Source organism: Pezoporus wallicus, unplaced genomic scaffold (genome assembly GCF_028554395.1).
Source record: "Pezoporus wallicus isolate ANWC-B61680 ecotype Strahan unplaced genomic scaffold, APGP_CSIRO_Pwel_v1 contig_8234, whole genome shotgun sequence".
Classification (NCBI taxonomy): Eukaryota; Metazoa; Chordata; class Aves; order Psittaciformes; family Psittacidae; genus Pezoporus; species Pezoporus wallicus.
The window spans coordinates 641,843-665,609 of record NW_026637703.1 but is presented as its reverse complement, the minus strand read 5'-3'; the positions used below and the strand labels follow the sequence as shown (position 1 = coordinate 665,609).

Below are 23,767 nucleotides of genomic sequence, written 5' to 3'. Positions count from 1 at the left end.
CCTGTGCTGGCAGTCATGCATTAAAGCTTATCTCCATTCACCCCACTTAGTGTCCAGCCACTGGATAGTCCTTTTGTTCAGGACCAGAGAACACAGACCATTTGCCACACAATAACATAAGCTCATGGACACACTGCAATGTCAGCAGCAAGGAGTACCAGACAGTCTAAGGTGTCAGGTATCTGCTGTGCAGTTAAGAGTAGGATGACCAAGGTCTGGAGGAGGTCCTAGAGCTGATAGTGATGCTGGGGTAATTTCAAGCAAGCAGCCCAACTGTATTGTTGGGGCATCATTTGAAATGAGGCAAGAGAATTACTCCCTCCTAACCTCACTGGCAGTGGGTTCACAGCATGCTGTAGGTCATTTGCCACTGGTTCATCAACAGCTAGGTCAGCTTCTCCAGAACTGATGAAAACAAAGATCTGGCTTGGTCCATACACATGACTGGAAAGATCAAGCAGAGCAAATGTCTGCAGCACCAAGGGCCCTGTTTTGCAAAGTCACTTTTCTTGATCCTGTCCATATTTCAGAACATCTCCAACTAAGCCCCATTAATGTAATTGATTTTTAATGGCATTCTCAAAGAAACGATGTGAGGATTTTAACATGCTATTAGATAGAAATTAAACCTCACCCAAACCTTCCTCCTGAGGAACAAAGGCTTCCAAAGATGCAGGGGGGCTGTTCTGCTCCTGCTAATGGACAAGGAGGTGCTACAGTGGCCTGGGGAAAAGGCACACTGCTTCCCCATGTTCCACCTCACACAACATTGATCCTACCACTACTAGAGACAAAAGGTTTGTAATTACAAGGGAAGGGGTTTTCATCCTTTCCATACAAACAAGACCAGCGGGCAGCTCTGGAGGGACCAGAAGCAGAAATATTATTTGATGAGCTGGAGGTCTTCCAGGTTTCAAAGGGAAGAAAATAAAACATAGGTCCTGGTTGCTTTTGTTCTCTGGGCTCCTTCATGCCAAATAGCATTGGCCAGTTCCTCAGCTCAGGCCTTTGAAACCCAAGCAGCTGAATCTGGCAAGTGGTTATAGTCGATGGCTCCAGCAGTGCTGCTTTCCCAGCAACAAGTGAGGCTTGTGCAGCAGTAAAACATGACAGCCTCCATCCCCTTGTGGAAAGAGGCACCAGGCAACGACTTCAGCTTCTCCCTTTTATCCATTCCCTGTATGCACCATGAGCAGTGCCTTCTCATCTACCCATGGTTCAAGCAATTTAAAGCCATGACGCTACCCTGAAGACTGACTTTGCCACGGATGTCGTTCCCCTTTCCCAATTCAGCCACTTCTGCTCCAGCAACAGTGAAGCCACTCCTTTTTTTTTATTCTCTAGCAAATCAGTGACAATACTTCTGGACATTTTGACTCAAAGGATGTCACCTCCCCCAAAGGTCCAATCTTTCCTCAGGTTAAAATCTGACAGACACCCACATTTGCAACTTCCCCTGTGTGGCACGCCATCGTTTTGACACATTCCCCGTGGTACACGAACACTGAGCTCCATGCAAGATTCTCCCACTCACTGTGAGTGAGCATCTGCATTTCTAGAAGATTATGCTGTTACCATCTATTTTACTTCTGATTCAAATTCTCCTCACTTGATTTCAACATTTTTAAAGACTTATTTTTACTTCTTTTGAGACATTTTAAACTCCTTTCTTTTCAACACTGTCACCCAGCCGTTTTCACTCGTACATTACAAATCTGGGCAGCATTTCGTCTTCATGTTTGAAGAGGTAGAAATGTGGACACAAACCAGAAAAGCAGTGGCCTAAAATCCTTTCTTAGCCAATGACATGGGGAGAAGAGAAAAACAGGACGCCCTAATCCCACTCCATTGCTCAATCTGCTAGGCAAGAGAACTGAAACCGTATTATCCTGAATCAGTCTCATACACAGCATTATCTGCTGCTACAGACTCATGTTCTTTCAGACATTCCAATTAAAGCAAGAAAATTGGATCATGCTGAGCTTCCTTTGTCCTTTTCACCTCTTGTGAAAAGCAGGGGTTAACATAATTTTATACCTGTTCTAATTAGCTGTAATGTTGTAACCAGAGAGGATAAAAAAATAGTGGTTTTTATTAGAAGACTTAGTGGATCACGGAGTGCTCTTACCTTTTCCACAACTAGCAGCCAAGTTTGGTATTTCCAGATCTTCCTACATTATACCTAACCAATTTCAGTACTTTACTCGTTACTAGAGGAAAAAGAAGTTAAAACTGTGCAACAAGTGAATACTCCTACCCAACATGAGAGCTTCCATGCCCAACTCCCGGCAGCAGGATGTGCTTCCAGGTCTTACTGAAGCCTCATTCAGGACAGGGCCACCCTCTGACATGATAATTTCACCTGCCAGAATCTTCTTCCCTGATCCAAAACCTGCAAAGGTTGGAGACCACAGCTGAGGAGATACCTCTCCTCCCAAAGCAAGCTTAAGGTGATGCTCCACCATGGAAAGAGAGCAGCAGCACTTCAGCAGCACCTGGCTTGATGGTGCCAGACCTCACTCCTCTACAAAACCAGAACATCATTATCAAAGCGACATTTATATTATTAGAAACCACCTTGGATTCATTTTAAATGAGTGAGAGTTTTCAAACCCAGCTCTTTCCCTGAAGCTTCGGCTTGCAGCCTTTGAGGGCACACTTAGCACTGCACTGGAGTATTGAAGTTTCTCTCTCAGCTGCAGTACAGCTTGCAACAAGATGTTTGATCTTTAAATCAGACATCAAATGATGGAATACCACTACTCCTGTTGATATTGTTTCATGTAGAAAAAGACAAAGTTTAGCCTTGGCATATACTGCTGTATTTCACTGTAAGAGACTGAATGGCTGCTCTGGAGTCATGTCTCCAGCATGATTCAGAAGAAATTACAAGATAAAGAAAAGGACAATTATGAAACAGCCTGGTCACATTTCCACCTCACTTATTTCAGGGAGCACCAGGAAAAGGACCTAATCATCCTCCTTCAAAAATCCATTTCCCCTCTGGTGAATCTGTAGATGATCTCTAGGCTCCTTTGGTTTCAAGATCCAAAAGAGACCATTTCAGCTGAAGCAAATTCTTGCTGAGTTCCATGAGTTAATTACATTTCCATTAGTAAAGAAGTTCTAAAACTTCAATTTCTTTACTGATGCTTTTTGAATCTTGCCAAAATAGATAGAGAAACATGATTTCCTCTCTTTTCTTTATCAGTCTCACCCTTATGAGACTTCCCTCTTAATTTTAACTCTCTCAGCCTTTTCATTTCTTCAACCCTTTAATCATTTCCACAGCCTTCCTCCTAAAGTCTCATGCCCAAACTTTATTCGAGGATGATGGTCCAGGATGTTTGAGATGAAGAACCAAGCCAAAAAGCAGTCCTATCTTCCTCTTTTTTTAATGGAAAATAAGCTCAGAGCTCCAATTTAAGTTCTTTTAAGCTGTCTTTGAACCAGAACCAAGCTACATCCAACTGAGTATTTCTGATTATCAGTTTAGTTCAAGAGCTCTTCAGGACAGGGACATTTTGTAGCTGAAAGTCTTAGTGTCCTCCAAACAGCTCATTTCTGTCCTTCACTCCATCACTTCTACATCTCCCCATGGATCAGCAACATGCTCTTAAACTCTTAGCCTGATACCGGGTGTTTTCTGTTTTGCAGAGCCTTAAAGGGAATTTTTACATGTTTAATGGTGCAAAGGAGGGAAGTCAGCTTCAGCCTTTCTCCAGAAATGTCTGTAAGGAACAACCTTTGCAGTGAAGCACCTCTCCAACCTCTACTCCTGATCTTTTCCTTGCCTAAATATGACACAGGCCAACAGGAACTGACTTTACTGAGCCAGCAGCTAAACCCATTATTGGCTAAAACCTGGGGTTTAACTCAGGAGTGACCTGAACTTCTTGCTCCAGAGGGATGCTTTTAAAAGTCTTCAGCTGATCATGAGAACCACCTACACATACACACCCTCCCCTGTAGCCAGCTTTTGAAACCAAGGCATCTTCTCCAGCCCTGACAGAATAAGCATATCTACTGGAAAAACCTGACCTGTTTCCTCAATATCCTGCCCTGAGATCCCTGAGCAGATATATTCAGACAAAAGAAAGGTGATTTTCCTGACCTCCAGCATACATGAAAATGGAGGAGGGAGGAGACACAAAGCCTTATATTCATTATCAGCCATTGATTTACTTAATGGTGACCAAGTCAGGAAGGAAAGATCTCTCATATGCATTTGAAGAGCATTTTTTAGGTGACCATGCTCCTTTGTGAGGATCAGGACAGGTTTGACACCTGCCACACAAGGACTCCTTTCTCAGCCTAAGCTGCCAGGCTTCCCCATGGCACAGAAGCAGCCTTCCCATGCAGCCAGGAGTTGACAAAAGGTACGCTCTGCTTCATCCATCCTGCTGAACTCATTCACAGAGGATCCCTTCCCTCTATGCCAATTCAGTCAGATCCTTCAATGCAGAGATGTCAAGCAAAGACTCTAACCTTGGTGTCAAAATGCATCTCCAGGTACCCAAATGCCAGCTGCTGGACCCTAGAGTTTGGTAACCTATGCAGAAACCTTGAGCCACTCATCCTCCTGTTCTGGCCTGGCCAGAACATCCCACACACCTTGTCGGTGGTTCAGCAAGAACAAAACAAGATCAGTTTCCCACCCCCACTAAGGTTCCCTGATGTTTTCAGAGAGCCCTGAGAAAGGCAATGGTCCCAAAGCACCCATGGGGTGAGTTGTGGATCCAGGGATGCATGTGCTAACGTGACACTGTTGCTCCTGGCACTCGGGATTAAATTACAATTAAAACTAGGCTAATTTTCTAAATCCTCCTACTTTTCAACAATAGCAGCCAGGTTCTTATCACCTCAGATGAGCAGGCACTTTGCTGTCAAAAGCTGGCCCTTTGGGAACTGGGACACAGCAGCAGAAGCAACATTTGAGAAACAAGAGCCTGAGAAATCCTGCCCACTCCTCCTCATCTAATCATGAGACAGCACTCAACACCACACGGAGGACTTGCAGGTTTTGGGGTTGTTTAAAACAGAGAAGCAGTGAGAAAATGAACATTAAAGCACTTCATAGCTGCAATTTTATTTGTTCTTCTGGTTTTAAATTGCTAGTGTTCACACCCAGCTGTAACAGCAGATGGGTGTACAATGCTTTCCACCTTTAGAAAAGAGCAGTCAAGCAGATGCCCACACTACACAATTGCTAGGGCAGGATCAGACATTAAAAGCAGATCACAAGGTCCAGAGTCCTCTTCTCAACCTGCCATCTCTGCAATTGCCTTTGCATGGTACATCTGGTTCCCTCACAAGAGACAATATTTCCGTGTCACCAGCCTCCCTTTGAGAGCCATAAAAAGCTAAAAATACTCTCTGGACTAATGATCCTACCTGGCTTTGATAGAGCCCTGGCTGTGAGGAGGAAGCATTCCTCCCTTTCACTTGGGATGGCCACTTTTACTTTACAGCTGCCCAACGGCCCATGGGCCAGGGAGATGCAAGTACCCTTAGATGGTGTCTGACACTCTCCTCTGTGAACAGAAAGCTTCAAAGCAGCACAAGATGGAAATCTCAAGAAATACTTCTGTTTCCTCTCTCTTGGGACAAAAGCTATTTTTCTATGCCCCAACTTTGTGGCTTCTTGTCGCACAGTACCATCATTTATCACTTCACAGACCAGGTGTTCAATACCTTGCAGTCACTTTTAATAAAGTAAGAGAGAAGCACGTCAATCTCATTATCTGTTTGCCTTTGAGAAGTACCCTGACCTGAAACATTCGGTTTGCCACAACCAGAGCAGAGCCATGCTTCAAGGATAACTTCTGCCAGCAAAGGGCTGTCCCCACCTGCAGGTCCTCTGAGAGTCTGTGACCATCTGTAGCCTTCCTCTAAGCACAGCCCGGAGTCCTCCTCTGCTCAGGAAAATCTCCTTCTAATTTAGCAGTCAGCCACACAATTACACACCCACCTGCTTAACTCAACCTGCCTCTCCCACCCGCACCAAAATCAGCGCACAAAAGCCACTACAAGTAACAACAGAAGACGTGAGCCCTGATTAACACTCCAGCAGTCTCAGCATGACCTGGGACCCCCTTTGATAGGTGAAACAAGCCCAGAGGGAAAGCAAGCTCCAGTCACAAAGATCCTGAATGCCCCACTGGGCAAAACTGGTTGTAACAGCACATTAAAGGGAGCAGGGACATCTGCCAAGGTGGGATTAGAGCCCAAAATTCCTTCCTCCCTGTCCAGCATCATCTCCTTTGAAGGAAACTGCTTTTTCAGCTCCCCAAGAGCCCAGATGGCCAAGGGACAGAAAATAGAAGAACTTCAAACTATTTTTGACTGTTGAAACTGAGACCTCACACACCCTCTTCCCTTCCAGTTACTAACCACTCATTTTCTCTGCCTCAAAAAAAGCCTGGTTACTTGCCTTCCTCCGTTACTGCCCCCATACACCAGCCAGATTGCCAGTTAACACTCGCTTTCAGGAAAGCAGGTAAATTCCCTTTGCCTTCTCCATTTTTTTAATCTGATTTGATTGCAGAAGGTACCTTTAGCTTCTGAGCCAGCAAGTCTCCATCCATCACTGGAGCATAAAAGAAATTGAAACGAGGATGAGCTCCATTAAAATCTATAGAGGCTTTGCTCTTGGCATGACTCATGCACAGTGCTAATAGCAATCAGCCTTAGTCCATCACCACCCATACTGTACAAAGAGGCTTACTTGTTTTCCTTTTGAAAACTAATCAAGACGGAGCTTGTCTCTCAAAATATCCACTTCCCTAACTCCTGTTGCAGCCCAGCTTTGCTTTCTAGCATGCAAGTGCCAGAAGTTCCATGTCATAAAAGCAGAGAGAAATCTGCATTTGCCTCCTTTATTCCCCAGGGTCTAGGTCTAAAGCTTTTAAACAAAGCGCCGAGCACACCGGCTAAAGTGATGTTGGCAGGGCATCTGAGGGGTTTTATCTCATTTTAGTTTTGCTTTTTTAATTATTTTGCTCTATAATTATTTACAGGTGGCAAGATTGAGATGTTCTGGGGATCACACAAGGACCAGTCACACAGGACCCCATAATTCAGACATCCTAATTTGAGATTTGGAATGCACAGGAGCATGCATGTAGAGAAAAAAAGGCTAGAGACTATAGGCATCTATGTCTTTTATTTAATAATCCCAGCCCTCAACCAGACATCGACTTCTAAAATACCCCTGTGCTCACATCTCACCCCATCTAGGAGGTATGTCCACCCCGAATTGAAAAATAAGAGGCCCATAGAGGGCCCAAGAGGCCCTCTGCTGCACAGAGCAGGCTGAATGGTTCCTATGCCTACCCCTTTGACAGTCAGCACTGCAAGCAAGGCTGCTGCTGCTCCTCATACACTGTACCAGGAATAGCATCTCAGACTGCCCACATACTAAGATGATCCTGGTAACTAGCAAAGCTAACATCAAGGATGAACAGGTCTTTATTATGCTACTAAATGAGTTACCTTCCAATTTATTAGCATTACCAGGAGCTAGGAGCACGTTTCTCAGTCATCCAGACAATCAGGATAATTCTAGCTTTTGTAATTTGTTCCCGACAGCCTGAGACATCAGTAACAGCACACAGACTTTGTGCACATCACTTGGCAGCTCCGGTCCTGGCACACACTGTCTCTGCCAGTCCCACCCAGAGATGCAGGCAACTGATCCAACTGGCTCAAGAAGCTACCAGGACTCTTCGAGAGTGTTTAGGCCAGGCTGATTGAAAGCCAAAAATCCTAACTCTGCTCATAAAGGACAGAGCATGATCCTTGCAAGTGCTCTAGTTATTTATACCAGGATTTAGCAACTCTTGGTGCTGGACAAACGCTTCACGTGGCTGTGGTCGTTGCCTATGATAGAACTAGGAAAGGACCAGAGCAAGAGCATAGACCAGTGGTGTTAAAGGAGGTTGGGCAGCATAAACCTCTGACTGGGGAAATGATGGAGATTCATAAACACCATAAGCATGCAGGAAAAGGAATGACTGTTCTCCAGATCTTGGTATACAAAACCTAGAAAGGACCAATGGAAATCTCAGGTAGTTAGTGGTGAAAAAAAGGGACAAGCAGCACCTTTTCTTATAGCATGTAATTAAAACACGAGACATTACCCAGGATATGATGAAGCCAGAGGCGTCCACAGGCCCCAAAACACAACCAAGGACAGTCCCCTTGAGCCACACAGTTTAAAAGCCATCAGACCCATATTTTTTTCTCAAAAATCCCTAGACATCTGAATTTCAGAATCAGGAAGATAAGAACTGGTTCATCCATGCCTCGATCTCCATTCTTCTCCTTGGTAGTCACCATCTCCAGCTAGAGAAGAGGTTTGTAGTTTAACCCAGAAGAGCAGCCCTTCAGGCCCAGGACACCAGAAGAAATCTTCCCATGAACTCAAACACAGACAGGTCTGAACCTCAAGGCCTCGAATTCAGGCTCATAGCTCCATCCACTGCCCTCTGAGGGGTTCGGGTGTAGGGTGAACCTTGTCCCCAAGACTTCTGAGGTTTCCACCCTAAGACAGGTTGCAGCAACACAGTAAGAAGTCCCTTTGCTCCTACCTTGGGAATACTGCATTGAGAACATATAGTCCAAAGCCAGTTGAGGAACTGCACTTTTGTGTGATTTAGAGCTGCTGATGGGTAATGTCATCACTGGAGTGAACGCAACCCCATAGAACTGTGACAAGGAAGTGAATAGGAGCTCTAAAACATACTTGTCTTCACAATAGCAACAGGCACATCGCAGCGGGGCAGCTTTCCTTGATACTCATCTACAACTGGAGGAGTTTACAAGAAACAACTGAAAAAAATTTCAAAAAAAACAATCTTTCAAGGAGCAGCAATCTATTATTTTCCATGGCCTCTATTAACAGCGGATCAGCATGCTTCCTGGAAAGTAAAGGAGACAGGCTCCACGGCGTTGTTGTGGAAAGAAACTGAGCGAGTGTTCTCCGGAACAGCAAACCAAGCCATTTTGGGCCACTATCTGTTAGATTCAAGCTTAGCTCAATAGGATATTGATCCTGGCTGCCTGTAACACGGCTCTGATTTATTTTCAATTTAACAAGTTCTACTGCCTGATTTTTGACGAACAAAATGTCCATCATTGCAGGTAAACTAAAAATATATTTATCAGTAATGCCAGTGTGCACGCATTGAGTAGTGAAAAAAGAGGGTTGGGGAAAACAGGAGGAAAGGGGCACTGCATGATCACTGTAATATTTACATAAGGGTAAGTTCAATAAATGCAGAGCCTTCCCCCACAGCCTCCTCCAAAACACACCCAGACACTGGCTGGCCTCCTTCCTATGGAAACAGTTAAGGAGAGCAAAAGCTTCTCTTGGCTTTCATGGGGTTTAGCTGCAAGCTGAAAATGAGATCAGATTTTCCGACATTCACCATTTACCTTAATACAAATGTGCACTCAACAGGATTAGCAGGTACACAGCTCTGCGTGTGGTGCCATGAGCTGCATTTTCATGATCTTTCGTGCCTACACATTAAAAAAGAGAAATCAAAATCCCTCTGTAACATTGAAGATCAATGCAAAACTGAGCTTAAGAACTGAACGCTCAGCACTGCCTGGGAAACATGAAGTAACATTTTCAAGCAGAAATCTTGCACATATGGCAAAGGGAAGCTTTGGATAGAGTAGTAAAATGGTATTTCAAAAACTGATGTGCTACCTATCTATATTTATAAGAACATATTAAGTACTAGTTCAGCACTGTCCTTTTTTATTATTCCAGAAGAAATCACAGAACCTGCCTGATCTTTTTTTGAAACACACCGATCGGAGTCTGTCTTCCACAGAAATTAAATTTAAGGTCCCACTTGTGTCACCACCTCAAACCCTGTCCCTGGAGAAACAGTTGGGTTTGTCAGGAGTAAATGTTCTTCTTCAGCAGTCTCAATGTGGAATGCCAGGATCACGTCTGTCTCCACTAATCTGCCTTGCTCAGCCTGCCCCTTGTTAACTGAGCCAGGCAATAGGCAGATGAAAGGATTCCTGGCCAGTGAAGGAAGCCCAAGGAAGAGGAGGCTCCTGCTTTCTAGCACAGACCCATGGCAACACAGGAGTGAGCTAAGAACATAATAAGGATCTAGGAAATGCAGAGCAAAACACAACAGGCTACAGAGAAAACACTAATTCCATTCCCCATGTGATGCTGCAGACCTTTCAGTGTTATTTCTCTACTATAGGACCCTCCACCTCATTACTGGGTTTGGAAATACAGTCCCAGACACAGGAAAACATTTATCTAACCGAGCACATGAGTAAACCTGTTATTTTCAGTAGCCCCACACACACACTCCCCAGACACCAAAAACTGGGCACGAGCTCAAGTGCCTTGTAAATCCAGCCCTTGAGTTATAGGATTAGAGGTCTGTGATTTCCTCAGTGGAGATGAGTCTTGGACTTAATGTCGGCCAGTTTATGCTTTGCCTTCCCTGCATTGCCTGCCTGGTGGGAAGTCCATGTACAAGACGATTTCAATACAGCCCAGCTAGCATCACCATTGGAAACCAGCAGCTTTGACGTTAACAGGATTGTACTTCAAAAGACTACGCATGTTTGCAGATGGCAACAGGGTTCCTATTCCAGCTGTCTAATCAAGCTGATAGTCCACAATTATGCTCTGAGATCAAACAGCTCTGCAAGCAGCACTCACAATAACCACCAGCAGCACCAGTAAATGCTGGTGTCACACGTATAAGCATCACACACTCGGTTGTGATGCCACAACCATGGGACATAGAGGAGGTTTCAGCTACTCTTGCAAAACTTTTACCATCTCAGTCATAGCAAGGCAGTTCAAAACCCATATATCTATTTTGATTCCTGACCCTTGTTCATGGAAAAAAACCTAACACATGCCTAAACTAATACCAATATGGCTGTAATTCAGGCAGCTTTTACATACAGCCTTAACTTTCAGTACAGAACCACTGGAGTCAGCTGAATTCAAACGTGTACTTGAATGCTTTGCTGAAGGATAAATCAAGCCACATGCCAAAGTCCTTTCTAGAATCAGGGCCTTGACTTTCTTTTATTTAGTTGTTTTTAAACACACAAAAGGGCATAGTGCTCACCAGGAATCAGAACATACCGTCGGTGCAAGTAATTGTAGCATCTGTGCTAATTCTCTTTTCATCCTGGTACCCCCTATGCTTCCAAGCATGTAAATCTGATTCTCCTTGTGACTCCACTGAAGTTTCTATTGATTAAACACCCAGCCCCAGCAGCAGGAGAATCAAGCCCTGCATATTTATTTTCTTCCTCTCAATACAGAAAGAATTCCCTTTGGCCTCTCAATTGTTATATCACAAGGTACACTGACTGCAAATAGAAATACAGTGATAATGTGTCTAATGAATACATTTTATATATGTACACAAGCATTTTCCTGACAGCATCCTAATCTACGCCACTAACCAGACCAAAGAACAGAGATGTCCAGTGCACACAGTAGCAGAGGTGTGTGAAATGAGTTTGTATTAATAACAAGAGCCAGACTGCAGTTTTCTGGGGAAAAAACTAACTGAAATCCTTCCAAGATGAAGGCTGCAAGATCAGGACCTCATACAGACCTTTGGAACATTTCCTCTGGAGCTTTAAAGCACAATTTGTAGACCGTGTTACTTAATGTTTGTGTTTTCATTACCCACTAGCATTACACTGTATTTATATAAACAGATACTAAAACTGTTGCAATGCATAGCAGAAAAATATTGTAAGCATTTCCAAGAAAGAAATTAGGGATATCATTTCAAGCCAAGGTACAAAAGACACAGGTAGCATTTTCAGCTCTAGCAGTAAGACACGCACCCTCTTTGAATTAGTTTTAGGAAAGGGTTTTCTTTATAGCAGACCAAAGTCATTCTTTCAAAGTTGTAACAGCTTAAAAACGGGATGCATTTAATTTGTTAACTCACTCCATGCTGACTTTTAAAGTCATCCTGTAAAGTCAGGAGACAGATTGGTTTAAATGAGGTTCAAGTACCCAGGGGCAATTAGAACCTGCAAAGCTGGAGCAATGCTGGTAAGCATCCAGATAAGGTGCATGACAGCATATATGCAAATAACTATCCTCCAAGCCTCTTCGCAGGTGGTTCAAACAACACTTTAAAAGTGACTCATTCAGCACAATAGCCATTGTTTTAAAACTGCATGGTCAAAATGCAGTTTTCTTGTAGTTTCACTAAAATCACTGCCAGCCAAACCCATAGTTGGAAAAAAAAAGCCAACATAAATCCAAGCAAGAGTCCCCCTTAAACTTGGAGCAGGAGGAGGTCACTTACCCTGTGAGGACCACAACAAAATCCATCACGTTCCAACCGTTCCGGAGGTAAGAGCCTTTATGAAAAACAAACCCCAGAGCGATGATTTTTATACCAGCTTCAAAGCAAAATATTCCAATAAAGTACGGCTCAGTGTCATCCTGAAAAAGAATAAAACCCGAAGGTGTCAAGGAGATATCTACAGTTCCGCACTGATAGCAAGAGTCATACAAACAACTACATGCACTAACTTCCTGCCCTTTTCAGCTCTCTGAACAGAGGTGAAACCAAAAGGCTTTGATTTACTGAAACTAGACAGAGAGAAGAATCTTGCCACCATTTCTCTGTAGCAATAGGACAAGGGGTGATGGTTTAAACCTAAACAGGCAACGTTCAGGTTAGATATAAGGAAGAAGTTTTTTACCGTGAGGGTAGTGAGGTGTTGGAACAGGTTTTCCAAACAAGTGGTGAGTGCTCCATCCCCAGCAGTGTTCAAGGCCAGGTTGGACAGAGCCTTGAGTGACACGGCCTAGTGTGAGGCATCCCTGCTCGTGGCAGGACGTTGAAACTGTATGACCTTAAGGTCCTTTCCAACCCTAACTATTCTATGATGGTAAATTTGCTTTTTCACATTTTTTACAACTCTGTTTGCCTTTATTCTTTCACCCAGCTCTTTCTATCTTTACTCAATATTCTGGAGAGAATTTTAACACTCAAATTTTGCTCTAAGGATATATTCACACTTGAAATAATACATTTCTGTACTTAGTGACATGGAAGAAAACATGTGCTTTACAATTCATCCAGGAACCCAAAACAAGAGGGTATCTTGGGGAGTAGCAGTCAGCACAGCTAGCTTGCAAACGCTGGCAGGAAATTATTTATTTATCATTTATTCCATCAGTTCTTCCTTTACTTCCCTTCTTTCTCCTCCATTTTCTGGATTTTCACAGCTGCAGAGTCACCTGTTTTTCTTTCACTGTGTATCTGATTCAGGGAGAAATCCCCACTCCCTTCCATTAACAGCAGAAGCATCAGGTTTGTGTCTCAAGCCCTTGGTGCAGACTAAAGCAGACCATGGGATCACAACTTCAAAAGAATCAAGCTTAGTCTCTATGGTTTTACTAGACCATTTTTTCATCTGTGGCACCAGATCCTTAGTATTCTACTCTATTGTAAGAGTTTCAACCCAAAAACAATGCCAAATGGAAGCATTCACATTTGGAAGGAAGATGCAGGCTAGAAATGGGAACAAAGCAAGAGGTGAAAGGAATGGGCATCAATTTCAACAAAATGTTACTTAAATCTGGCACCTGGAACCAATTTCCAAATGTGCCTTAGATCCCAAATTTCAGGTGGAGGCAATGGAAGTAAAGCAGCCCTGCCCTAAAGGAAGCAAGTTCCCAAATGAAGAGATTAGAAATCTTTGTTGCAGTGACTTTGGCATTTCAGGCCATCAGAGTTGGGCTGCTCTTTGATACACAGCTGTTTACATTTTGCAATTCTACTAATGACAAAGGTGATTTTAGTTCTCCTATGCAGAAAAGACGTGAATGTTGAATCTTGCGGCCACAGAACAAAGAACTGGTTTTGATATAAAAATCTATTTTACAACATGGCAACACTTGCTAAACTCTGACCCAGCGCTAGCAGACAGCCCTGTGCTTTAAGCATGGTACTTGTTACCGAAAGCCAGGTTTTTCCCACTTAGAAGACTAATAGCATACCCCTCCAGAAGAGGCTTACACACTTAGCACATCAAGGTATGCCCAACTCAGCAAGTCAACCACAAAGCACTAACCACTGAAGGTGCCTCCAAACTGTTGGAAATTACTGCTTCTAAACAAGATCTCCCATCAGTTTTGTTTCCTGCCCCACATCCCTACACACCTCAGTGACCCCAGCTCCTCCATACACTTCATCTGTCACCCTACATCATCCTCATTCCTCTCCACCTTTCCTTACCTCACAGCCTAGTAACTCTACTTTCCATTTCCCTATGGCCAGGCAAGATGACCAGTCACCTGCAGACCACACACACCCTGTCTGGCAAGTGACTGTTGAGCTCACATTGTAGGCTTTTGGCTGAAACGGAGGGGAAAAAAAATAGACCCAAAAGTATCTTCTCTTCCAGCCAGAGCTGTTTCCACAAATGGCAGCACCTCCAGGACCTCTACTCATCCACAAACCTGCTCAGAAGATAGAGAGGCTATCACTGGCAGACTGAGAAAGACCAACTACCCATCTCAGTGCTATTTACCCACAGAAAAAGAGGAACCAGGCAAGGCCATCAGACCTTTTATGACCTTCAACAAAAATCCTACAATAAGAGTCCTCCTCCAGCAGCTTCTTCATAACACAAACTAGAAGCATCCCAGGACTCCAACCCACTACAGAAAACAGGGAAGAAGAAAAAAGAGGTCAGAAATCAACATGTGCGATTTCAGTACCCTACTGCTCTTCTGCTTTCCCCCATACAAGCAAGAGCACTTTAATAGCCTTATCTGCCTACTCTTCAACCCCGCACCACCTTCTAGTTCAACAAGCATATTAAATCTCTGCAAACAAAGACCTCCCAAACCATCCTATGCTTCCTTCCCACAACTACTAGTATGCCTCTAAAAATAGCTCTTCTAACACATACAAAAAAATATACCTTTACCCACCTACACCTCCTTTCATTACTCCCTCACTTCCTGGAAGCCTTATATCAACTCTGCTCCCAGTCTTTTGCTCAATCTAGGTCAGGTGCCTTGTGATTACAGCTCCCAGTTTTAAAGAGCCAGGCTTCAGGTACTCAAGGATTTGGTAGAATGTGTTCTTCCCAAAGCTAGCACTCCACAAGAGCTCTTAGGAAGAGGGTCAAAGAAGGTCTTGTCAGTTCCTAGCTAAGCAGAAAGGCTCACAGATGGACTTGAGTATTATTATAAAGAAAAAAATGTCATCTATAGGGTTGGGGAAATAAGAGGGGATAGGAAAAGGGTCTTTTCTAAAGCCTGTCTAAATTCACAGTAATTCAGCCTAAGAATCAGGGCAGTAACAATACAATGAAAAATAAACTTTACGCTCCATTACATAGTGGGGCCTGATGCTGAAAAAAGGGGATTGCATCACTTGTGTGACGGAGGGAACTGAGGGCAAGGACATGGGGGACATTGCTGCCAGATCAGCAATCTTGCTGCCAGGACATCCTGCAGCCCCCTTCAGACAGGAGACTGTGTTGCTGCTTGGGTTCAAGAGTAGGAAATCAGGTGATAATGAATATCAGTGTGCGTACTTGGAAGGAAGGAGGAGAAGCTGGGCAGCAGCCAGAGCTGTGCCAGCAGGTTGTTTGCTGTGGACACAGCAAAGCTTGATGCTGGGCCAAACACACATTTAATCAATATGTTTCACATCAGAAACAACTTCTGAGTCTGGAAAGTCATTACTATTCCTAGTCCATGTCCTAGTGTCTTTCCTTGGCCTTTGGTGTGACAGCCTTTATAGGTTTGGGTGTGTAAGGCATTGTTCATGCAAAAGTTAATACGAACAGCTCACATACAACTGCTGTGGATAGGATAAAGAAATAAATCCATTTTATTATTAAGCACAAAAGCTGCCATTCTGAGTACCTGAGAAAAGTTATATTCTGTCCTCACCTAAAAAACACCCAGGGGAGCCAAACACTTGGAGCTCTGCAGTGGGGTGCAGAGGAACATCCTATAGATGTTGTCTCTGTCAGGCTATGGTCTACTGAAGCTTCTCAAGAAAAAGTGAGACATTAGGAAAGAGACATGGAGAAAATGCCTGTGTCTCAGCCTGAAGATCCAAGAGCATCATGAGCACAAAGCGTCCACGTGCAGGGCCATTCAGGGCTTACATGTGAAACTCCCCATTCCTACATTTGGAACTCTCACTGGCAGGCACTGGGCCACTCAATACAACTCCCTCAGCATCTTTTCAGTTGGCATCACTCCACTGTGTATAAACAACGCAGTATTTCTTAGGACAGAAGGAGGCTGACTCTGTAACCTACTGGCTAAGGCACTCAGCTGAGATGGACAATAGCAAGTTTGTAGTATCTGTTCCAGCAGATAATTACTGATGTGAAGTAAACTCTTCCAGCAGCCAAAGCATGTGAAAGTCCCAGCCCAGAGCAGGCAAGAAACTAGAGGGTAGGTCATTCTACAGCTAGCAGAAGAATTAACTTATTTCTCTTGTCTGAAGAGTAAGTCCTTGAAGCCAATGCTCCAGATCACCACTAAATGCTTTGACCACCAATATGGTGTTTTTATCAGAGCCCTAGTTTTAACCAGCATTAACACAATGTTTTTCTGTGCTACAGCTACATACAGAAAATGGACAGAGAAAGAACTCATAATTCAGACATCCCAATTCTTGAAATACTGCATCTACTGAGACATCACTTGCTCTTCCCATGTGCTTAATTAACCCTGCTTAACAAGTAACACGAGCACAGGAAACAGCCAAGAGAGTTTGCACTGCAGGTTCATATCTTAGGTCTCTGGGGAGCTACAGAGAAAGATATTTTGAATAGAAGAGAAAAATCATGCAATGTTTGCATGGACTCCTCCCTCTTTCTCTCAGCTTTAACCAATAGACAATCTTGAGGGTTTTGTCCTTGTATCTGTGCCACAAAGTATCTGGGCAGGTTTGGTTTCCCTTTAACACCTCTGCCTACATCTCCCAGTCATAAAAGGCTTGTGATGTGCATCTCATATCCTCAAGATGTGACTAACTCTTCAGTGATGAGCCCTCACTCCAATTTGGAGATTTTAATAAACCCAGGAGAAGGAAAGGTACATCCATCAATCATTAAGCCAAAAAAGCCAATTCCATTTCTGGCAAAGAAAGCAATAGAGGCCCTGCTCTTCTTTATGGACTTATAATTTGGCTCAAAACCTGTAAATGCATGGGAATGTTGGTCCACTGTGATTTAGCGTGGATTTGTAACATTTTCAGTGAAACAACTTACAGTTTGTGGAAGTGGCAGGAGGATTCTAAGGAGGTTTCACTTTGAAAACCAGGACACAGTTTTTCATATTCACAATGCTTAATCTTTCCAGCATATGTTGAAAATAAAAAATATTACATGACTTGCAAAGATTCTCAGTGTTATTCTATGCTAAACCACTTTATACTTCAGAGCTACAAATGTTCTGTAGTTAAAATGGCTTCAGAATATCTGGATCTAAGGCAATATTGCACAACGGTGTTTGGGACAAAAAAAAGGGGTTAATTCTTCCTTCTTCACCAAGGCAGAGCCAACAAGGTGCACACTGTGCGTTCAACTCATACAGTTACCTTGCACAATTTGGTGGTAATGCCAGTGCCCCCTTTGGAATGATTTGGGCAGGAACTTGAGGGGTGTGTGCAGTACTGGGTACTGTAGAATGCAATTAGTACAGTGGAGGAAAAGACCAACAAAGAACCTCTAGGATCCACTTACAAATCTAGAGTTAGAGAGGAACATAGGAACAATGCGCTAACTTTATCTACCACTCCTTCAAACAACAAATCACCAAAGGGTTACCAAACCACAACATCCACAAAACTGCTTTTCCCCTTCACTGGTTCCTGTTTTCAGAGCTATGGAAGACATTTCCCAAGCTTTATCATCACCCTGAGTCTAAACTTCCGCTTTGCTCACACACCCAGGCTTGCCTGGCTAGTCAATCCCAAAGCACACAAAGACATGTTTAACGGCAGCAAGATCAACACACATTCGTGTTCTAAAGTTTTTCTTCATCTCTTCCCAAGTACAAAGAATCCAAACAGAAAGAGATCAGAAAGAGACTAAGCAAACACAATGCATGTGGGCAGCCAGCATGAGCAGATACATTTCCAAACAGGCAGCATCAACTCGCTGCCCCTGAAGCTCTTTCTAGATCTATCAGTTACACGCTTTTTCCTGTTTCTGCACAGTAAGATTGTGAGAGTTGCCCAGTGGTGTGGACCAAACATAGAAACTGTAGCAACCAGTATTCAGGGGCTCTGGCTTTTGGCAACAAGCTTAATATTACTTTGGTTTACATAATTTAATATCTACATGCAAAAGGCATGTGGGTTTGTATTTATTCATCCTTTGAACATGCGCCATGATTAATGCATTTAGGCATGAAAGATGTTCCAGACCATTAACAGCAGGAGAAAAATCAAACCAAATATTACCCGTTTTTCCTACAGTGATGATAAATGGAAGAACAGTTTTGAAGCTATTCTTATATTTTCTTTTGAAATAAGGTAATTGGGCTCATTACCATAAAGCCTGTGGGTAAATTATTTTCTTCTCTAAGTTGGTTTCTTTTTTTGGAAGGGAAGTGTAATCATCTAAAGCCAAAGTTTGCTTTTGTAGGATCCTTGGTATATGCTGTAACAGGAAGCTAGCTTAAAGACATAGGAACCTAAAAGGTTACTCTGTTCTAGCATTTCCTGGGAAAATATCACACAAGTTCATTTGATTCTACAGATGATTCTGAGCATTTGGCAGCTCCTTCCTGTCCTGGTTTATAAACAACCTAAGTTTGCTGCTCTTATGATCATAATTCTGCTCCTGCAATTGGGCAGGGCTAGAGTGATGAAGCATTCTTGTGGAGATGGGATGTGCAGGTTAGAGTTATACTTGTTGTCACTGTCTTATTTTGTCTGATTATCGGGTTAATGCCAAGTTGTTTATACACGGATCTTTACAGTAGGTGCAAGCACTCACAACACCAGGGGGCTGACTGCTTTTTGTATTAGAACAGAAACAAGAAATTGAAATAAATAATACAACTCACCAATCTCTCTGACATAGGTGTCTTGTCTCCATCCGGCAAATGTTGTTCCAGAGCCAGCACAATACAGTTGGCTATGATTGTAGCTAAAATCATGTATTCAAATGGAGTAGGGACCAGAAGTTAAAGAAGACACTAGACAACACATTTCTACCTAAACAGTTACATTAGTTGAGCATTCTGAGATTTCTTATCTTTTTTGAAGGTATTTAGTCTCCTTGACTTCCTCGGCTCTTTATGGGGTGTCTCTGGAAGGAAAGTAGGAAATTGTCTCTTTTCTTTGAGGGAGTTGGTGACTTATACAGAACCCAACGTGCTCAAGGAATTTGGGAGCAAGAAAACGAAAGGTCCAAAGGAAACAGAAAGCTGTTAGTAACTGTTGGGTTTACATGATATTGATAAGATAACTGCCCCGAAATAGATTCTACAGCTGAATGCCATCTGCTGAGTTGTTCTTCAGAAATTCCCTGTCATTTAACTGGAGCACATAGTGTAAATAAGCAATGGGCTAGAAAAGTTTGCTTTAGAGCATCTACGCAGGTCCAAAACATGAATTCCTGCTAGATTGCAATACCCACTCCTGGGGAGAATCAAATCACCAGTGCCCTGTCGGGTTGTATAAGGGAAACAATCTCATGAGGAAGAATGCAAACGCGACACCGGGTGCCCATCGTCTCTAGTCCTAAGCTGCGCTGAGCGCCTTGCTGTCCCAGGGCGGAGCCCCATGTCCGCCGGCACCGCGGACAGCTCCTCTCAGCACCGCGGACAGCGCCCGGACCCGGCCGCACCTCGCTCGCAGCTCCGGCGTGGGGAGCGACTGGCGGCTCCGCTGCCCCCCTCCCCGAGCCCCAGCGCTAAGGGGTGCCCGCCCCACACCCCGCTAGGAGGAGGCAGCCGAGTGGCACAAGAGGCAGGAGAGGGCGAGACTGCGCCTGGCCTTGCGGGAAGGCGACGCTGTGGCTGCCACCGGAGCTTTGGAGCTGGTTTATTCAGACTTGAATGCAGGGAAGGAGAAATGGGTGAGGAAGTGCAGCGATCCCTGTGACTCTGTAATACGGACAGAAAAATCACTGCGTGTGTGTGTGTTCAGGGGAAAGAGAACTGCACTCACTCGACTGGTGTATATTTTTTCCCTCTTAGCCCCTCAAGAAGTGAAAACTGGGGGAGCCTGAATGGGAGATGGCCTCTGTGGCAATGGGAAGTGTTGCTAGGAGGCTGGGAGGAGGCCCTGCTGCTGTTAGCTGAGGATTAATAGGTGTGTGATATCAAATGTAAAGAAAACAACCAGCTCCCTTGAGATACCAGTGCAATGCCCTCCCATACACACACACACCCCCCAGATCTACCCCCAGGTAACCTCAAATAGTCTGCTTCTCTTTTCTCAGGGCTTACAACCCCACTGTGTGCATCATTACGAGCAAAGCCCCCTTCTGAGGACAATCTCTGCAGCTCACTCTCCCAGCCTGGGATCTGGGTCTGAGACAGAAAGCATCTGTGCCTTTCACAGCCCAGCAGATGATCCTTCTCCTCACTTACTGCTTCCCCCCACCACAACGCTTTGGGTTTAATTTTTTTAGTACAGCCTGAGCTTAGGCTACGCACCTAGTGAGAGTGACAAGATTCATGTTGATTCTAACAGATTCAGGAGGTGATGTACCAAAAGACTCACTGCAATGATCGTATTAATGGGATTCACAAGGTATCTCAGCTCTCAACATCCCTACTATCAATGCAGCTTTAATGCTAAGGTGTCACCATCTTAATCCCACGTTCCTTCATCTATTCAGAGTGAGAAAGAAGGGTTGAAAGGCTCTAAGATGGAAATAGGAATGAGGGTTCAGCAGCATGAATCTCACAGAACCCTTTGCATTTGGCTTACATTGTAGGCAATGTAGATCTTTGCAACTGTACATCTCACACCTAAAGGCACAGGGAAACGCACATATGTCTCCCACACACCCCTGGCAGAGCCAAAAACACACTCTGCCATTCCTACTGAAGCAATTTCCTGTGATCCCCAGCTACACAGCTGTACATGATGTCGGACACACGGCTCCATGTCACACACACCCATCACACACCAGATCACACACACACGTCTACATTAGCACCAGATACTCAGCCTTAGCTGCCGGGGGGGGGGGGGGGAGGTCTCTTTCCCCCTGTTCTCTTCTCCCCCTCCCCACCTTGCCCACATCCCCTCCCTGAAAGGATATGGCCATTCTGTTATTCTCTTGGCATATTTCCGTATAACATTATCTTCACTGAAGATGAAGAGGGATCTGTTGACTGTGAAGCAGTTCTGTTTGACAGGGATGGGGTTGTAGAGAGCCATAGTCCTGGCCCTCTGAGCCATCGACTGCTTATACATCCTTTGGCCGGCTTGGGGGCCACCTTGCCGGCTGCTCCCTCTTCCAGCCCCGGCCGGCCCTCCGCCTCCATAGCGGGTTGGCAGATCATCCCCGAACCGAGCCATTCTCTCAGTGCACGGAGCCGGGCGCTACAATCCAAACTGGCAGCCGAGGTGAGAGGAAGACGCATCACAGCGCGCAGCACTTCTCCCTCCGGGGGCTTCGATTGCGGGATCGGGGTTGATCGCAGCGAAATATATAGATAGAGTTAAATATATATATATATATGTATGTATAGATATCTCCCTTTACCTTCCTCCAGCCCTTCCTCTTCCCCGCCGCTGTGGCTGCCCGGGGCCGGGCGGAAGGCGCCGGGGCTCCGCTCACCTCCCCGCACAGGTACCGTCTCTCCGGCCCGACCCCATCCCGGGGCGGCGGCGGCTCCGGCAGGGTCCCTTCTGCGGGGGGAGGCCGGTGGGGCTGGAAGGGGCCGCGCTGCTGCCGTGCCGGCCGCGGGAGCGCTCCGCCGTGCCCAGCCCAGCCCAGCCCGGCCCGGCACGGCCCGGCCCGGCCCGGCCCCGCCGCATGTGATGCCCGGAGCCAATCGGCCGCCGCGGCTCCGCCCGCCCAAGCACCGGCACCGGGAGGCGGGCGGGGAGGGAAGAAGGGAGGCAGGAGGGAGGGACGCAAGGAGGGAAGGATGGAGCCTGCCCGGCCGCCGCCGCCCACCCCGATAAATACGACCAAGACGCGGCCACTCCCCAGGGCCGCGGGGAGGGAGGGATCGATCCCCCCCCGCCCCTGCGCAGCGCCCCGCGGGAGCGCAAAGACCCCGGGGGAGGGCTCCGCCTTGGGGGGACCAGGCGAGGCGGCCCCCGCGCCTGCGCGCCGCTGCCCAGATGTGCATTGCCCAGCTGCTGCACCCATGGGTGCCCCCTCGGCGCTGGGCATCGAGTTCCGCCCCCCCGCAATCAGAAGTCCTGGAGAACGCCGGGGCTATGGGTGCGGGGTAATGGGGGTGCTCAGCTCAGATCCAGTCCCTGGGGCCGCGGCAGGGATGGGGTGTGGGTGCACCCCCCGCACCAGCACCCTGGGATGGGGCGCTGCAGGGCTGTGTGCGCTCAGCCGGGTTCACACCAGAGCTGTGCCCTTTCCTCAGACAACTTACTTTGTTTCTCCTTGGTTTGAATGACTCCTGCAGAGCACTTGGATACCTTTAATCCCGTATTTATGGACGAAATCCTTTAATCCTGTTTATTCCGGCACCCTCTGTTGCATCCATCCACCACAAGTCAGAAAGCTAACTCCTCCTTGTTCACGGAGCGCCTCACGTCAACCGGCACTGCAGTAGCTGGTGAGGATTCGCTTTTGCATGTAGGCTAAATCTGGGATACAAACTATAAACTTCTAGAAAGGACCCTCCAGAGAAGTCAGGGCTGTCAACAGGGGGACATTTTCACTCCCTCACAGTAAGGAAACCCTGGACTCTGCTGCTAATGTGTTTTTTGCCTTAGTCATCCAAGCTGTCTCAGTTCAAAACCAACCCACCAACTAGGGAAGTCAGTAGCAATAACATCTGCTGAATTCAGGAGACAGCGAGAGGGCTGGCAATATCCACAAATGAGGGCTGGCAATATCCAAAGGGTGATTCTCCGGGAGAAACTGGCTCCTTACTCAGGGGTTTGGTATCTCTGAAGGACTTTCTCACACTGCAGCACAGCCCAAAGATACCCTCAGAGGCAGCAGTGGCTGCGGAGGAGAGCCAGGAGCAGCCATAAAGGAGGAGGAAGGTTCATCACATCCTGCTTCCTTGAGGGTCAGAGACAGCAAAGGCCACCAACCAGCCTGACACAGCCACAGCCACCCAACTTCTGTAAGCCCAGGGCAGCAAGAAGCTGCTCCAGTCTGTAGGTTGCCTTCCCATGGGAATGCAATAAAAGACTTTCTCCCCAACCCCAGTACTGGATAATTTGCAGATTAAACTGAGTGCTGAAGTCCTTAGGAGAAACTTTGTCTGGAGAAGGAAGCTGAAGTCTTTGGGAAATGAAGCCTCATGCCAGGATGCTCCAGCTCCCGCTGGCTGAGTGTCCCTCACACACTCAACGAGACCCAGGGCAGAGATTAAACTGAGAGTGTTTCCTCCTGGGAGCCTTCACCCCCAAGCACTGCCAAGCTGATCCACACAACTGGGGCAGCAGGGAAAGAGTCTTTACTTCATGGTGAGAGGAGGAGGGCACAGGGAGCTCACAGCTGAACAGGGCAGAATGCTCATCTCTAAAGTGTCCCTGAACCCATTTTCATTTCCATCCTCACTGCATTTTTTTCC

At 45.6% G+C, this 23,767-nt stretch overlaps 1 protein-coding gene across 13 annotated transcripts in view; it reads right to left on the bottom strand.

Annotated features, from left to right (window-relative positions):
- Positions 1-22,709, bottom strand: part of CACNA1B (calcium voltage-gated channel subunit alpha1 B) — a 297,887-nt gene extending 275,178 nt beyond the window's left edge. For 9 of the 13 annotated variants that reach the window (XM_057407352.1, XM_057407340.1, XM_057407346.1 and 6 more), the window contains exons 1-3: positions 21,308-22,028; positions 19,094-19,200; positions 12,336-12,475 (exon numbers count right to left, since the gene is read on the bottom strand). In XM_057407352.1, the coding sequence (XP_057263335.1) occupies positions 12,336-12,475; positions 19,094-19,200; positions 21,308-21,566 (506 nt within the window). In that variant the 5' untranslated portion in view covers positions 21,567-22,028. Of the gene's footprint in view, positions 1-12,335; positions 12,476-19,093; positions 19,201-21,307; positions 22,030-22,609 lie in introns of those variants that run through there. The other 4 variants (XM_057407353.1, XM_057407354.1, XM_057407342.1 and 1 more) reach the window with 3 other exon arrangements.
- Positions 22,710-23,767: the final 1,058 nt, after the last annotated feature.